This window comes from Rissa tridactyla, chromosome 2, assembly GCF_028500815.1.
Source record: "Rissa tridactyla isolate bRisTri1 chromosome 2, bRisTri1.patW.cur.20221130, whole genome shotgun sequence".
Lineage (NCBI taxonomy): Eukaryota > Metazoa > Chordata > Aves > Charadriiformes > Laridae > Rissa > Rissa tridactyla.
The window spans coordinates 145,312,618-145,329,708 of record NC_071467.1 but is presented as its reverse complement, the minus strand read 5'-3'; the positions used below and the strand labels follow the sequence as shown (position 1 = coordinate 145,329,708).

Sequence of the window (17,091 nt, the reverse complement as noted above, 5' to 3'; positions counted from 1 at the left end):
ATAAAATAATTTCTCATCCCTTGGCTCTTCCCATCTTATGTTCAGGCTTTTATAATGAAATGTAGCTGAAATGAAGCTCAAAGATAGCCTGGGAAGACAGAGATATGGAAAGGACAATTTCAGGAATCGGAAAGAGCTGGAAAATCCTTGAAGCGTTCAGCCAGCAAAGAAAGCCTGACCCAAATGGTCCGGATACTGTCTGTTTATTGTGCCCAAGCCGTAACCCAAGGAAATCCAATGCTAAGACGTCAAAGTGCTACTTTTACAGACACATTTGTAATGTTAATACCTGCCAAGTACTTCACACATACTCTTTGTATAGTGATTACTTGTCTTGTGATCTGTTGATCCTGTATGAGCTCTTGCATTTCAGGCTATGCTCTGGATTCATTACTTTAAAAACAAGTTTCGTAGTAGGTGATGATGATGTTGAATGTGGGTGAACATACCAACAGATATATTCTCAGTTCCTCTGCAGAGAATTTGGCTGCTGCTTTTTTTCTGTTTGGAATTATTTTTTTCACTATTATTTTTATTAACTTGTACTCTTTCCAATTTCTTGTGAAACACTTTAGGTCTTTAATTCTTCATGTGAATGTCTTTAATTCTTCATGTGAATGTCTTTAATTGATGGTAGTTAAGAACATGCTAAAACAAATTCTGCTGTGATTTGTAGTGGTGGAAGTCCAAAGTCACTTCCTGACTTAAATAAGCATGGAAGTGCTCTCTGCTGTCCGTATCCTGTTTCTATATGTTGTTCTGAGATCCCAATGTGTGACAGACATATTATGTCTACATTACCCTTACTAGAGAATTAATCAGTGCCAGGGAATGTTCCCAGAGACTTGAATCTGAATCATCTATGCTTCTAAATTGTTAAAATGATCCCTGGCACAGTTTGGGCATGTTCCTTTCTCCAGAGATTTAATATGCTATTTTTGGGATGAACCTATTTCCAGACCTCTGCACTGATCTTGCTAAACCTCAGGCACCCCGCCGCACCCCCCAAAATGAAAAAGTTAAATATAGAAAATTGAGAATATATACAGTTTGAGCTCTAAACGTGTTGTATTTCTTAAAGCGGTTAGATGAATACTGGTTCTGATGTGTTATCACTAAAGTTGATGTGACATTTTGACATTGATTTCGGGTTTAAGCACTTTAAAACAAAAGTTTTCTGTTCTATGGCTAAATAGTGATCTTTTTTCCCCTGACAGTTATCTTTCCTTTTACAAACTCAATCTGTTGAATTATAATATTATGCTTTAGGAAATGAACATCAGTAAGCATTTTCAGAAGTACATGCATGGGGTACAGGAGGTTACAGCAGTCCATCTGAACATAAGTGGGTTTTGTTGTTTTTTATAATTACAAGCAGTCCACTTTTTTAATTCAGATGGGAATGATTTGATCTAGGCAACCTTGAAAGTTTTTTTTAAGGATGCTAAACTTAAACAGGTAACATAATGTGGAAATACTGTGATCTCTCTTGTAGCTAAACAAATCTGTGGATGAATATAATGTAGTTTACGTCTTGTTACTCCGATTTGTTTATCTTTTTTTTTTTTTCTTCCTCGTAGACTCCAGAAGCTTCCAAAATACCTACTTTTAGAAAATGTTAAAGGATTTGAATCCTCTTCTGCGAGGTAAAGTCTAATTTATGCAGGTTTTCGTTTTTAATAAAGGACACTTTCTGTAGAAGGGGAAGGCAGGATTTTTATTTCCTTGAATTTAAGTTAGCAAAATAGAGTGAGATGAGACAGCTGGCAGCTATGGGTTAAAAATGTTGTTTGAATTTAGGAGTGAAAATCTTACGTTGCGAAAGGAACTTGCTATTTCTCTAAGCAGATAAAATATGTTATAATAGTTGACTCCATTGATATTTTATTTGATGATCATGTGTCCTTATGAAAGGGTCAATATTAATTTTCAAAGAAAAATAACAATATGTATAGTATTCAGATGTTTGGGGTTTTTATCCATGTCAGAAGCTCATGGAATCTTGTGTTAAGATATACAGTAGGGGGGCTTTCTTCAGTACCTGTGTTGATAGTAGATTATCGCTGATTCACGATTGCCATCAAATGGTCCAGAGATACATTATGAAGACTGTATATGTTCTGTGTCTGAAATGTGGAAGAGGAGAGCTGTCAATAGGATTACCTAATGACAGCAGGAGTGTTCTTGTCTCTTGTGGGCAAAGCAGGAGACAGGAGGTTGTGGTCTTCCTTCTCGTTTCTTGCTGGAATAAAGTAGGATCTTTCCATAGCGTTCCTTAAAGCACCAAGAGAGCAGCCACCCTGCATATCATGCTCCTTAATGAGTATGGCAGGCAGCTGGGAGACATGTTCAGCTCTCTCACTGGTTTAGGTGTGCAGCAGTCCTCTGTGAACGCTTGGACGCTTTGTTGGAGGTGCAGGCTGCTGCTGTAGACCCTGTGATTCCCTAGGCTATACCTTGCGGGCCAGTGTTTGGAACAAGTTGTAGTTCAGAAAACACACCGGTCAGATACTTGCTTTCTCTTATGATGCTTGGAGTGCAGTGTCACATACAGTGCCAGGTATAGGTCACAGCTCGTGCTTTTTGTATAGTTCCAGCCTTGTGCAGTCTGCATGGAATAGAAAAGACAAGTCCTTTTAAGAAAATTTCCATTTTGGTGATTTTGCATTGTTTATAAGGTATAGTCCTACTTCACTGTTATTATCAAAGCCACCGATTTTTGTCATCCCTTGAGTTAGCCTTTTTGTTAGGTTTAGCTGATGCCATGTATGTAAACAGAGGGAAGTAGTGAGCTATTTGTAGTGGTTTTAATCTCCTGTTTTATAATTCACAATAAAGAGAATGTCTTGCCCTCTGATTATTTTCCTTGTCGACACAATATAAGTACTCTCCTAGAGATGGGGTATTTTTTGAAGGAGTGTTTGCACCGAAGTAGGTGTGAGATACCTGTGAATGTGTAATAGTCATTTTTGGCTACGGTAACACTGAACTTTGTATGTTGTCTCCTCAAGTTCAGAAATGGATGACTTCATATCTATAATTCTCCGTACAATTCTTTCACTGAATGTGCTGAATGTCTTGGTACCTAAGGTGGTGCATTTAATGTGTTTTTATTTAGGATAAAAGAAGGCCTAAAGGTTGTTTGAAGGGGGTAATTGCTTTTTGATTCTTTTCCCTGTCAGAAATGAACTTCTGCGAACACTAGAAACATGTGGATTTAAATATCAAGAATTTCTCTTGTCTCCAACCTGTGTGAGTACTAAAATTACTCTAATATTATTTAACTGTTCAAACTGCATTGAGCCCAAGAACATTCGAAAATGATCTTTTGTATTAGAAAAGAAAGTGATGCCCACAGCATACACTTCTGAATGAGAAAGCCATCTGGCATGACTTCTGATTCCTCATCAGTGTACTGGCATAATCATACTGCTGTTATTGTTCAGATCCTAGTCCCATATTACTTTGCTACCATTTGATATTTTTCAAGAAGGCAGGAATTTACACCATGACCAGGAAGGTGGTTTTCCCTGCAGGAGCCTCATTGCTTCAGAAATGCTGATGCCTGTGAATTTCCCAGCACAGAAAATATGACTCTCATTTGTGGGAGGAGGGGCTTTGTTTGCATGTTTCCCTGGCAACTGAAAACAGAGTTGAGAGAGATTTCAGATTGTACAAGACTAAATGGAATCAGTGAAGTACTGTATATATCTGAGAGAAGCTGATAGAGGGTAGCTTGAAAACCAGTTGAGGTGCATTTGTTTCATTGTTAGATGTCTTGTGATTCCGTGTTCAAAAAGGCAAGGAAATGCCTTTTTGCTTTTTTAAAAGAAAACAGATAGCACCTGTAACAAGAAATCATGATGCATGCCATTTTTCTTCTTACCTTGCATAAAAATGTGTTTACATTCCTGTTCGTTTACAGAGAAAATAAAACCAATGAGGTACAAAGAATAATTGCCCGCTTGTTTCCTTGAAAATACCTAGGCATGGAAGTTATAACTGTTCAGGATATATATTTGTGTAGCATAGTTCTATTAGTGTATATAATGGTAGGTAACTTGTATGACGCTATAGACCACTTTTTCTCTCTTTATCATGTGGACTAAAGGCTTGTGGATTTTGCTTACAGCTTGGCATTCCCAATTCTAGACTGCGATACTTTCTAATTGCAAAGCTTCACCAAGAGCCATTTTCCTTTCAAACTCCTGGTCAGGTGAGTCCGTTAGTGTTATTTGAATTTGCTTTGTTTCATGAAGATTGATTATTAAATTTTCACTTTAGTGGTGTGTGTTGATGAATGAAGAGAGGGGTAAGTGATATCAACAAAAAAGTTAAATTCTGTCTCTCTCTTTCAGTCCGGATACTGAGTTTTCTAAGGAGTGAAATGCATGCCAGTGGCTTAGGTGTCTTTAAACAGTTGGGGGTCAGTGGCTGATAGTGGGCTAGAAAACAATGTATTCTGCTACTTTTTTCAAACCCTTGGAAAGGTCTTTTTGCAAAGGCAATTATTTATGGTTGTTCCTGACATCATTGCTGGTAGGTCAGCAAATCTTGATGCTAACAGTTTTTGAAATCTTCATGAAAATAACATTGAATGGTTTTTTGCTTTATTTTGAGCATCTCTGAGGGAATTCTTATTCACTGCAGAGACTGCTCTCAAGTTGTTTGTCAAATGCAGTTCTTTAATATTATTCTCACCATTTGTTCCTAGATTTTGACAAGATTCCCAGATCAGGATCCAGAAGACTTATTCAAGGACAAAGTTGCTGACAAAGTGGGTGAAGCTATTTCTTTCTCGTCTTCTGAAGAGAAGAATCTGGATCCAAACATCGGTCCTGATTGCAGTAGCAAGAAGAGTTTACCGAAAGGGTCCTTTCTTTTTAAGCTTGAAACAGTAGAAGAAATTGAAAGAAAACATGGTCAGGACAGTGATTCCTCTATTCAAATGCTAAAAGATTTCTTGGAAGAGGAAAATGAAGAAATGAGTCAGTATTTCTTACCACCGAAGTCCTTACTGCGCTATGCTTTCTTGCTGGACATTGTTAAACCCACCTGCCGCAGATCCACATGCTTTACAAAAGGGTAAGCTGTCTTGCTGAATCATCTTTTGAAATGTTAACTGTGTTTTTGCTTGTGTACTGTAAAAACAAGGAGAGACATTTCATCAAAAAAAAACCAGGCTTCTGAAAAAATCCTTCTTATATAGTATGCTTCCTGGTCCAGTGGAATGCCAGCATGAGAATCTGTCTGGCAGAACATCATGTGCCCACTCTAAAAAGGCATTCACAAAAGACAGAGCCATTTGTTGTTGACCTTCACAGAAGCTTAATTACCCCTGCGGAAATATGGTTCCAGTAGAATGGTATAGTACTGACTCACTAATGACTTTTTTTATGTTGCTCAATGAAGTGTCATGCATGAGAGATCCATTCCTCATTAAAACTGTCTCCACTGTACATTCTATCGATTTCTTGGATTTTTCGGCTGTGTAGGTCAGAATAGCTGTGGATTGACCATATGTCGTAAAACCAGTTAAGTTGCTGCATTTCAAATTGTATTTGATGGAGCAGGACATCAGTGCTTTTCTGTCTGGTAGTTTTCTGATTTGTACTTTGCAATTTCAAGTTTGACTGCCGGAGGTAGTTGAGTGTTCTGAAACCCCACAGAAAACCAGTCAAGAGCTTTTTCACTGAATGCATTTGTGTTGGAAAATGACAGCTGGAGCCTGGAAGTTTGTGGGAAATGTTAATATCAGTGAATTTTTCAAATTATATATTTTTTTTTAAATTCTCAGAATGTATCAACAAAATGTCTTAGTTGATGAGTTAAAGCTAATTACAACTTTTTTTTCCAATTAGTAGAAATTAGACAGCCAGGTTGGCAGAGTTGCTGCAGATTTAATGATTTCAATTTTCTGACAATAAAAAAGCTGAGAGAGAAAGCATTTCAGAAGTTCAAAATTTGTGCAACAGGAAAGCCTTTCTCCCAGCTCTCATTGCCAGACACCTTTCATGCCCTCACTCTTTTGAGTTGTGGGGGAGTCAGCATCTCGTGGGATCTGTTTCCTAACTAGAATAGTCAAATAAAAAACCTTAGGCCGGAATGATCCTGTATGTATTTCACATATGCCTTAGGTGTCATCAAAAATAAATTGGCCACTTGTGGTTTCACTAGAATACATCATGGTAGTTTGTGGTCATGTTTATCAAAATCACACTGAAGGAGGCTCCTGAGCAGTTAATATGAAGTCGTTATGTATAGTGGTGGGAAATCTGACACGGAACGTGACTGTTGCCCTTCTGCTGATGTGGAAGGAGCCAGGCCAGATAGCTGTGGTAGTTTTTCTTGGCTCAAAATGTAGGGATCTAATTTACTGTCTTTGTTCCCATTTTTAAGAGCCTTTGGGAAGGAAGGTTTCCAACATGGTTCTCCATGGGGTCGTATCATTTACAGCTCTGCATTAAGAGAAGGATTCTAATTACATGTCAGGCTTCATCCAGGTCACTCTTCTGAAGCCAAGAATAAGTTGCTGCTGCATGTGTTCTAGGAGTTCTAGTTCTATGTTTCTCCAAAGCATGAGATTTAGGAAAGAGGACCCTGAATGGAGCAGAACAGCACTCCAAGTAGTGCAGAGAATCTCACTGCTGAGATGCCTACCTGGTGTCTGTCTTACAAGTCATACTGATCATCAGCTTTGAGACTGGAAGAAAAATTTCCCTCAGTTCTGATTGGTCTTCAGATATTTCCAGGTTTGTGTGATGAGGATAATCCAGGTATGCCTTCTCCAGTCCTTGCTAATTCAGGGACCATAAACACTGATATTTCAGCCATGTTTTGTGCCTTTCTGCCTTTGTCATACCAGTATGTCATCTGAAAGGCTTTGGTAGAGTATAGGGCAAAATGTAATGGCCTGTGATGCATGAGAGATCAAGCAGATGATCCTGTGTTCCCTTCCGACCTTAGACTCCTAGGCAATTGGAAAATGATTGCAGAGTTCCTTGAGACTACAGATGCCATGGTTTCTCTTAGGAGTATGTTTGTGGTGACTGAATTTGGAAGAGGAAATTGTCCCTTTTAAAGGACAGAGCAAATGAAAACTACTTCTTTAGATATAATCATTCTGGACTTGTAAATTCTTGCTATGCTATTGACAAGAGAAGCAATGTCTTTTAAAATACTGTAATATTAGTTACAGAAACTCTCTCTAGTATTGTGGAAACTGCCTTTTTGTTAGTCATAATATAGGACACAATATATCCAGAAATAATGTATTATGTGTATGAAATTAAAAGGTTTTTTTGAAAGCTTACAGAAATAAAGAGAAGAGGGAAAAAAAATCTTGAGTCAGATGAAAATGGAAGATGTAATTTCTTAAGCGACCTTCTTTCATTATAACTGGTAATGAAATGTCAGAAAATCAATGCATCACTTTTACTGTGGCAAAAATTCCCATCTTTAATTATGTTCTGAGTCTAAGGTAGGGATGTTAATTTTTCTGTAGTCAGCAACTAGAATAATGATAGCAATCCAGCTAACGTTGGCTGTCTGCCCACATTTGTGTTAAAAAACCAACAGGCACCCCGCAGCCCCCAAACCACTTTTACACCAGTTGGATTTTTCTTTTTGTGAGGAGTTCTGTACTCTAGTGCCAATTATTTAGACTGAAGTGTTTTATATAATGTGGATCTTATTAAAAGATTCTTTTCTCTCAATAAACCTCTAAAATGCCACTTTGAAATTTATCCTCGTTTATTTATTTTGGCTCAGATATATTCATCTGAAATATGATCCAATGCTATATAAGAAGATCATCAGGATTTTGCAGTGCTAAGTGTGTTACATTGTTAAACTTGTTGCATTTTCAGAATGCAACTAATAAGTTAAAGGTGATGTATTTACAACACAGTTTGATTCCATGTGTTTTTAATCTGTATCACTGTTTAGGGCCTTTTGTTCTGATCCTAAGGAAGATTTGCAAGCACTTTATTTTAAAATGAGTGCTGCCCTCACTGATACTGGCAGAATTACTCGTAAGCTTTTACAACTAAAGAAGAAATTATCAAGATTGAGCCATTCTAGGTCATTGTATCTGTGCTGAAGGGAGACCATTCCTTTATTCATTGTGGAATTAGAAAGGCTTGAAACAAAAATTGTTCCAGTGCCTTGCTTTAGAATGGGCCCCAAGTGGAGCAAAAGACTTTTATAACTGACTTTACAGATGCATGGATAAAACTAGAGAATAGTGTCTTTTAATGGTTGCAAACCAGATCCCTCTAATGCAGGGAATCTTCCGAAGTTCTTCAGCTATGCAAAATCCATCTCTTGACTTGACTTAGTCTCTTTCTGTACAGGATGTTCAAAAGCTGTCGTAGTTGAATCAGCAGAGCATGTTTCCGAAAGCCCATAATTATATTTAAATGATATCCTGGAAGAGACTACAGGGTAAACATGTTGTTATGCAATCAACCACAAAACATCCAAAAAAACTATCATATGGTTTTAGAATGTAAGTTTGCTTACTCTTTAGTTGGATTTAATTTTTTTCTTTCTTTCTTCTACTGCTCTGCATAGATGTCTGGCCATCCCCCATCCCTTCCCTTTGGAAAATCCACAAGCAACCGAAAGTTAAATATAACTGAACCACTTTGTTCCTAATGGATTGCTGGAGGCTCACGCTAATGGTTCTCCTTTGAATATGGAGAGCTAGGTCCTCTGGGACCATTTGTCCTTTAACACATTTTGCCTTAATGTAAAATTGGTTTGTGCAATGTAGATGTCCCTTTCTGATGATGTTATGCTTGAATTCCTTGGCCTTGTATAGTTGCCTTATAAGGCATTAGTGTGGGTGAACCCTAGTGCATTGATTACAAACTCATCCCTAGAGAACATGTTCAGAGGCTACTGCGCTCCAAAGGTTAGCATTGTTAATGACAAGGCCTTTTGCTTTATCTATCCAGGACGCTATTTGTTAATCAAAGCAAAGGAACTTTAATTAACCTCCTTGCATCTTTGCAATTGTCAGTCCTGTGAAGTCTGATGAAATACTAATTTAAGATTGTTATTTTTTTGTTAAGGTATGGACACTATGTAGAGGGCACAGGCTCAGTTCTGCAGACAGCAGTAGATGTACAGGTAAAAATGTGTAGACTATCATGTCAGAACCATTTCTTTCAAAACTTGTATTTTTTTGGTCTTCTGCTTTGTTATTCTGAATATTGTAACAAAAAAAAATTAAAACTACATTTTATGGCAACTGAGTTTCCAATCAATTTACTGTGCATTCCTAAACAAGAGTTTATTTTAATCAAAATTATATGTGTTCCCCTCTCAGTGGAGTTGCTATTATTTTATTATCTGTAGTGTCATGCAGAGGTTTCAGAGGGATATGTGAAAACATTAAAAATGATTAATTCTATTGATAAACTACAGTACAGTGTTGCGAATCTAGGGCCATTTTTTGTGCACAGATGATCCAGTAAATATTGTCAAATGTTTAACATGTTTGAATTTCAAAAGTATTATTTGTCTGGGAAGACACAGTATTTTGAAAAGTTCTACTATTAATATTAAGTTCATCACAAAGTGGTATTTTGGCACTGGGGAAGGTAAAAATAAATGTATCGGTGAATGATCATTCAAAGATACTTTTCACAAAGCCTGTTTTGTACACAAGCACCTCCTCGTGCACTTCTGTGCTGTTTGCTAATATTATATGGCATTTCTAAGCATAAGAAGAATGCAACTTTGGAATTCAGGATAATCTCAAAGCGGATGTGTTAAAACAGCTGCATCCATACAGCTTAATTTGTGTGCATGGTCTGCTATGGAGTTATATTAAGTCACTATCCTATTATTAACAAATGTTTATAGTTCTTTGATTGCCTAATTAAGTATTGGTATAGCTTGTAACTGGAGGAAGAAACGATGAATGTCCTCATGGCAACATTGATTTCTTTCTTGCAAGTCCATGTGTTGAGATATTGGCTGCAAAAATACAACACCAATCATACTTTCAGGTAAAACACGTTGTCGTCTTTGGCACTGTGATAATCAAAGAAATATTCTGTTAAGATATGAGTGTTAAATTTTACTTATTTGGCCTGCATCAGTGATATCTTTTGTTTTGGATATTCTTCATAGCTTGAATCAGTGTTTAAACACATTGAGGAGTTACCAGAAGAAGAGAAGCTTATGAAATTGTCAACACTAAAACTGAGGTATTTTACCCCAAGAGAAATAGCAAATCTTCATGGATTCCCTCTGGAATTTGGTATGTGCTGCATAGTACACATTTCTACATCATTCTTCAAAAATGCCAATGTAGCCTTTTTACTGGGGACTAAATCCACGGGTTTTATTTTGGTTGTTTTGTTTTTTTTCTTTTTGGACCACTCAATTCTTATGATTGATTCTGGTTATTTAACTAACTCTGAATTTCTGAGTTTCCACTAGCTTTTTATATTTTATAAGAGCCAGCTTCTGTGGTTAGGTTTATCTTCATAAACTAAGAAAAAAGTTTTGGCATGAAAAATGCTCTCTTATTGAATGGCAAAGAAGGAATACCTTTGTTTAAAGTTGAAACTATTTAATCAGCAGCCAACATTACTCACAACTGTGGTAAGGCAACGTATCTTGCCAGTTTAGGAGGTCTGTTAGCGGTTCTCAGTGCTTGAGCTGCTTGCTTTCTCCCTTCCACACATTTGCAGCTGCTGACAGAAAGGGAATTTTAGAAGATACAGATACTTCTTAGTTCAGGAGTAACCAAACTCTTCAGTTAATGATCTTTTAAGTCATCTCTGTTTTCTAGAAGAGGCAGTCCTAGCCCTTGGTCAGTTACTTCATTTTCTGACTGTTTTTGTGGAGGAGAGGGAGTCAAGGAACAAGACTCAGCAATACCAGTACGTTGGACAAAGGTCAACCAGAACTAAGCCTGAAACATTCACCAGAGTTCCCCTTCTAGAGAAAGGCAGGCAGGAAAGTGTAGCTGTTACTGCCTGCTAAGGAGCTTCGCCTGCTGCCGTCACGTCGTATCTATGTACTGTCTCTCAGCAACACGAGCATCCGTAGAAGATGCCACTGATCTTGAGTAATTTGTTGTATTTTTCTTCGACTTCCTCAGTGACTTAGAGTTCTGAGGAGTGCTAATAACTTATGTATTTCTTTCTTTTGCAGTTTTGGTTGCTTTCTTATTTATTGCTTACAGTTATATTCAAAATTACTACATTCAAGGAACATTATCGAGGTTGAAAAGTCAAATGTTAGAGTTGCCATCACTAAGCTTACTTGTTTAAGAGTGTTTGCAGCACTGTGCTTCAATGAGTTAACATGACAACATGCAGGATTCTTTCATAGCCTCTCTCCTTTAAAAGATTTGGGGGTGTTTTGTAGACAGCTTTTTTCTTAGCACAGAAAGGTAGGGTGATATAGGCTGATGTAAAGAAACTTAAGCTTAACATGGCTGGATTTGGCTTGTATGAGTTTATCATGCTGTTCAAGCTCCCTTTTGAGCACAGAATTGCCCGTTTTCTCTCTTTTTTTAAATTTTTAAGTACAGCTTGTGTTTTCCAAATGCTAAATCAGTCTTTGCAACATCACCAAGAGGTGTAGTAGGGTTAATACTGCTTGTATTTTACAGAGGGAGAACCGAGACAATGGGGAAATTTATGTTTGGCAGACCCCATTAATTTAGGGTGATAAGTTTGCGAAACCTGACCTTTACTATTTCATAGTGCTTAGAATGGTGACGTGCTTTCTCTGTTCAGAGCTCATCTTCAGGAACAGCTGTGAGCTTCAGTATTTTTACAAACCAGAACTGAATTCTCAAGACAAGTCAGGCTTCTGAATTTGAGCAGCATCCAGGTCGTCAGCATCTGTTGTGGTTTTGGCCAAATTGGCTAATGGCCGGCAACAGAGAGGAGGAGGAGGAGAGATAAAGAGATACATAAGTTTAGAAAAAACTGAACTACTTCAATGAAATATTAATAATAAAATAAAAAGGAAATAATAAAATAGATACAGTATATACCACACTGTATTAAGCTCCCAGGATGATGTCACCGTCAGGCACGGGGGAAGTCCCAGACTGGACTCGGCGACGGGTGGGAACTGGATTCCAGAGCTGGAGTCAGGAACACACAGATCAGGATCAAAGGCAGATGAACGGATAGGGTCCTCCTCAGACGTCAGCCATTGAAGAAAAGAGAGCTGACCCTTTGATCCCTCAGCTTTTATACTGAGCATGGGGCAGATGGGATGGAATACCCCTGTTGGTCAACTTTGGGTCACCTGTCCTGCCCGATCCTCCCTGCAGGTGGGACCTCTCTATGCTTTTCCATTTCCGACCCTCCAGTGGGGCAAATAACGAAATTATCTGACTTTGGTTGTTATAGCAATAAGTTTAAGCAAGAGTCTCTCTGCATACCATTCCTTGGTACAAACTGTAAATATTGGTCTTATCACTCTGAGAACGAACAGTTTTTGGCACAATATGCTGTTAGTTTCAGAGAGTTAGAAGAGGCCTAGCTAAGAAGTAAAATTACTGAACAGAAAGTTGGTTCCATTTTACCTCAAACCAGGACAGCATCTACACAGCGCTCATTTAGCAAACTTGTCTTCTGTCACCTGGGAACTGCAGATGGAGGGACAGGGACAGATTCCACGTCTCAGAGGGCAGCACCCTTCTGCCTTAATCATGGGACCTTCTTTATGGTTCTTGCAGTTCCCTGCCTCAATTTTCCAACTTCCACAACACATGAAACAAGCCTCTCCCATCCAGTGGCTTCCTCTCACATATACTCCTGATTCATAGGCACAACAAGCTTTTCCCACTGCGCTGAGTCACAAGGCTGACATTTCTTTCCTTTCTGTTTAATCTAAGGCATTTCCCACTTTGTACTTAGTGTTACTCAGCTCTAGGCTGATTGAAATCTCTGGTGAATTTAGGTACTATAATCTAAGCTTCTTTTGAGGATTTGCAAGATATGGGGTTTTTTTGAAAGTTGCTGTATTTATGGCTACAGCAAAGGGTGTTTCCCTGACAGCATTTCTCCCATGTTAAATTTCAAGTCATTATTGTGAAGTGTGGTATTTCCAGCGGGAAATGTGCTATAATTTCGCTGCTCCTGTGTTCTGTAGTGACAGCAACAGTTGGACTCAAATTTTCAACAACAGAAAGTCTGGAGATGTACCCACTGCAAATATGTTGTTGGTCTAAGAAGCTAAAGAATGAGAAAATTATACGCTGAAAATGAAATAAAGAGAACGTCAGGAAGCTTTGTAACAGATGCTGTTACTAGCTGCAGCTGCAGTATTATCAGAAGAAACATGATTGTGTCTAAATGGTTCTGTATTTTAACAAATTGATGGCCTTTTCTAATATGTGAGATCCAGAGTTAAAATTATTGTTAGTTCTTAACATTAACAGATTTATTGTGCTTTTAACATCTAAATGTATAAATAGTAATTGCACTATAAGTCAATGAAATATTGCAGTCATTCTTCTTACCCGCTGCTGTGAGTCCCACAGCAATATCATTAATAGTGATCAGAGCATTCTTGCACCTGCGACCTGCTTTCATGAGGGTGATGTCAGGATGCCTTTTCCATTTCTCCTGTTAGTGATGTATGTAAGCTATTAGGAAACAAATGGCAGCCTAGTAGAAAGCCAGCACAATGTGGTAGTGCATGTTGCCAAGGCCATGACGTCATCAAATAACATGCATGACCTAAATGATGTGGTGAGAGCTGTGCAGCAAGTGCCAGCATACTATGAGTTGTTAAATCTGTCCTGATGTAGGCTACTCTTGAGCCAAGAAGGTGCAAGATAATTTTAACATGCAGATGGAGGAGGCTTGGGATAAAGGAAACAGTGAGCCCTGACAATTAATTCAGGCTTTCAGTTGCCAAAATGCAGAAGGAGAACCTTTGAAATTTTCAGGATACAGGTAAGCTTCTTGGGCGATAAGTGCATGTGCACATGTGTGTGCACGCATAAATGTGTATTTATTTTTATATACTTTTTAAAACGTATAGATTCTGTACTTTATTCAGTGATTTAATGTGAAAACTCCATCTAAGGAAGTGTGTGGGAGCACAAGTGATTGTTCCAAAGAGAGAAGAACGGTTGCCCAGATATGCATGCCAGAAAGCTGGGCAGAGTGGATGGAGCTGGCAGAAGATGTATTTACCAAAGCAGTCTACATTTGAGGCATTAATAACTGGCAGAGAAGGATGGAACAACTCCTCCCAGACACCTCCTCCTTGGCTTTCCACCCTTGGCTCAGCAACTGCCCAACCATGTTCTCTCCTGAGCAATCCCTGGAAGAGAATTTTTCTGAAGTGCTGTGAAAATTTCGGAACATATATATCGCTACTTGCACTCAAAGCTAGGTTTTCTTCTTAGGGAATGATCAAGTAATTGAATGTGATCAAGTTTCGATGGTTTAGCAAAGGACCCAAATGGTTGAATCACCCCTGCTGTTTGTCTTTCACTCAAATTGAAGCAAATGTACTTTAGTGCACAGGTAGAGTAAGTTACAGCAGACCGGCTGGCTGTTGTCAGCGTCTTCATTCTCAGAAGCTTGGTCACATTTGTGCATTCAATACACAACACAACCCTTTCACAATACCTGGGCCAGTTTTTTGGGCCTTCCTTCTTTCTGCCAGTCCATGTGCTCACCATGTGAAGGACATTTCAGATGCTGTCTGTATTTCTGAGGGCATTTGACAGGGTCAGCATTGAATTACATGGAAAACTGTTCATCTGCTTGATCACTTACTGAATAAGCCTTGCGCATTAGTCTGTACTGGTGGTGTACTGCACTGCAAAACTTGTTTGATTTACCTCAACTGGTTAGAGGGGCTCAGATGTGAAGTACAATATAAAGCTTATTAAGAAATGAGATTTAGTCTATCTTCAGAATCATCACTTTATTTCTGCTGGGGCCATCTTCCTCTGGATATTTTCTAGAGTAGCAGTTGTGCAGTGCTTTAGGTGCTACTGCCCCTCCTTGAGACTGCTGGGTGTTTTGAGCCATATGAAGAGACGGTAGATTGGCATTAGATCTACAGTAGAGCAATGTTTTGAGGCTTGTTGTTAAGCTTTAGAGATGGCAGTACTGCTAATGGAAGGACTGATAAAAATACAATGAACTGGTTGGGAATTATTTTTGTAACTTTGTGATTTTTTTTTTGAGGGGGTGAACCATGCTGCAATCTGAGATAAATGCATTAAGAACTGTTCACTGAAAAAGGAGTAGACTAAAACCCAGACTAACGATGTTGCACTATATGTTTTTTGTTTTAGGCTTTCCTGACAAAGTAACAATAAAGCAATGCTACCGTCTTCTGGGAAACAGCCTCAACGTACACGTGGTGGCAAAGTTGATCTCTGTTCTACTTGGATAATTTAGAACCTGAATCTGATGAGTATGGACTGGTGACAGAAAATACTTCCATCTTTCAAGAGAAAGCCGATGGCAGCTGAACAAAAATCATAGCTTACCAAAATATCTGTGCAGATATTCTGCTGAACATATATATTTTTAATACCTTGCTTTTATGGTGGATTTGTACTGTAGAGGTATTTTATTTAAATGTAAGTTGCCGGGACTTAATTGCTTTATTTTAATGTCTTTTTTAGTTTGCAAAATGAAAAAGAGCAGCATTTACATATACTTCAATGAAAATGGATGACTAGTTTATTTTATATTAAAACTATCTTCTCAGTACAGTATAAAAAGGCTGTAAATGTAAAAGCTCTTTTAAGTAAGTGCAAAGACCAAGTTCTGCATGTAAAATGTCTTCATCTGTAAATATCAGTGTATGATCTGAAATTTTGATTATTTTTTTTTATAGCTAATTAAACTATTAAATTCAGTATTTTGTATACGCTTTTTAAGGAGAGACAGTGTCATCCTTGGTTTATGGTTACCTCATCCTCTCTTAAAACTTGCAGGTTTCTGGAACCCAACTGTATCTGTCTGGAATTATTTGTTTAGTTGCAGTTGAATAAAAATATTTCAAGATTATCACAACCCTGACATTAACTTGCAATGTTTCTGTTCTCACTTATATTATTCAGGATAAGATCTTGCTCCTTACCAAAGACCAACACATAAGACAAAAGAAATTCTAAAACTCCATTTTTACGTTCCTATGGCATAAGAACTGGAGAAAAACTATATGCGCTTCTTCTGAAGATTTCTTCCCACTTGATAGTAGTACTAGGGTTAGGAGTGGGCGTTGGGATGAAACCACTGCATATGGCCATCCAGAGTGCCGCAGCTACACCATCTCATAGAGCTGGACCGAATGTTTTGTTTAATCATCAAGTCTTGTGAATTTAGTATCTCTGAAATAATAGAGAAAATTGTGGGAAAACTGAAAGCCTTCTAAAGAAGCATATTTTCTAGTTGTTATTTTTCCTTGCAGGTAATATTATATTGGTATCCAGAGAAAAAGCAGCTTGAGGGAGAAAAAGGAGAGATTATACTTAGTAAGCATCCATTAGGGAGCAGATGTGTCACAAAACTGAAGGATCTCGTAGATTGATCATAGTTCCTGTGCACCAAAGCAGTAAGTTGTCAAAGCTGCCAATCCTGAAAAAGACCGTTTCTTGTTTTGCTTGTTTGTTTGCTTGTTTTTCATGTAGGATCACATAGGAACAATCATGGTGTATTGCATCTAGGCTTGGTAATACAGGAGAAGCTAGAGACTATAGAGAACAGAGTTGCTGTGGAGATACTGCAGCTATTCTCATCTGCCCTAGTCCTGAAAAAGTCCTTTGTTATTTTGTGCCATAGTTACGCTGACTCCTTGTGTATTTCTTCTTCAGTCTTGATTGCATGCTGCTTCTGGACTGTTAAACCGGGAAAAGCTTGGGCTGACCTACTTCAGCCTGTCTTATTCCCCAGGTACTTCTAGATTTCTTGGGCTGTTCCAGGTATAAAAGAGAAGTGGAAATTGATTCTCCTAAAAGAGCTCTGGACTAGGCTCTAGAGAAGGATGAGCTTGGCCTCTATCTTTACCTGGTCTCTTACAGTACTGTCATGGCAAAAAATACTAGGTTAACTTTAGGCTGTGCATACT

The 17,091-nt window shown here is 38.2% G+C and overlaps 1 protein-coding gene across 1 annotated transcript in view; it reads left to right on the top strand.

The window, feature by feature from the left end:
* The window catches only part of TRDMT1 (tRNA aspartic acid methyltransferase 1), a 30,278-nt gene extending 14,241 nt beyond the window's left edge, over nt 1–16,037 (top strand). Inside the window, 7 exon segments of the mRNA XM_054192494.1 lie at nt 1,581–1,646; nt 3,183–3,252; nt 4,133–4,216; nt 4,715–5,085; nt 9,078–9,135; nt 10,144–10,273; nt 15,308–16,037. Of these exon segments, the coding sequence (XP_054048469.1) occupies nt 1,581–1,646; nt 3,183–3,252; nt 4,133–4,216; nt 4,715–5,085; nt 9,078–9,135; nt 10,144–10,273; nt 15,308–15,408 (880 nt within the window). The 3' untranslated portion in view covers nt 15,409–16,037.
* The last annotated feature ends 1,054 nt before the right edge of the window (nt 16,038–17,091 follow it).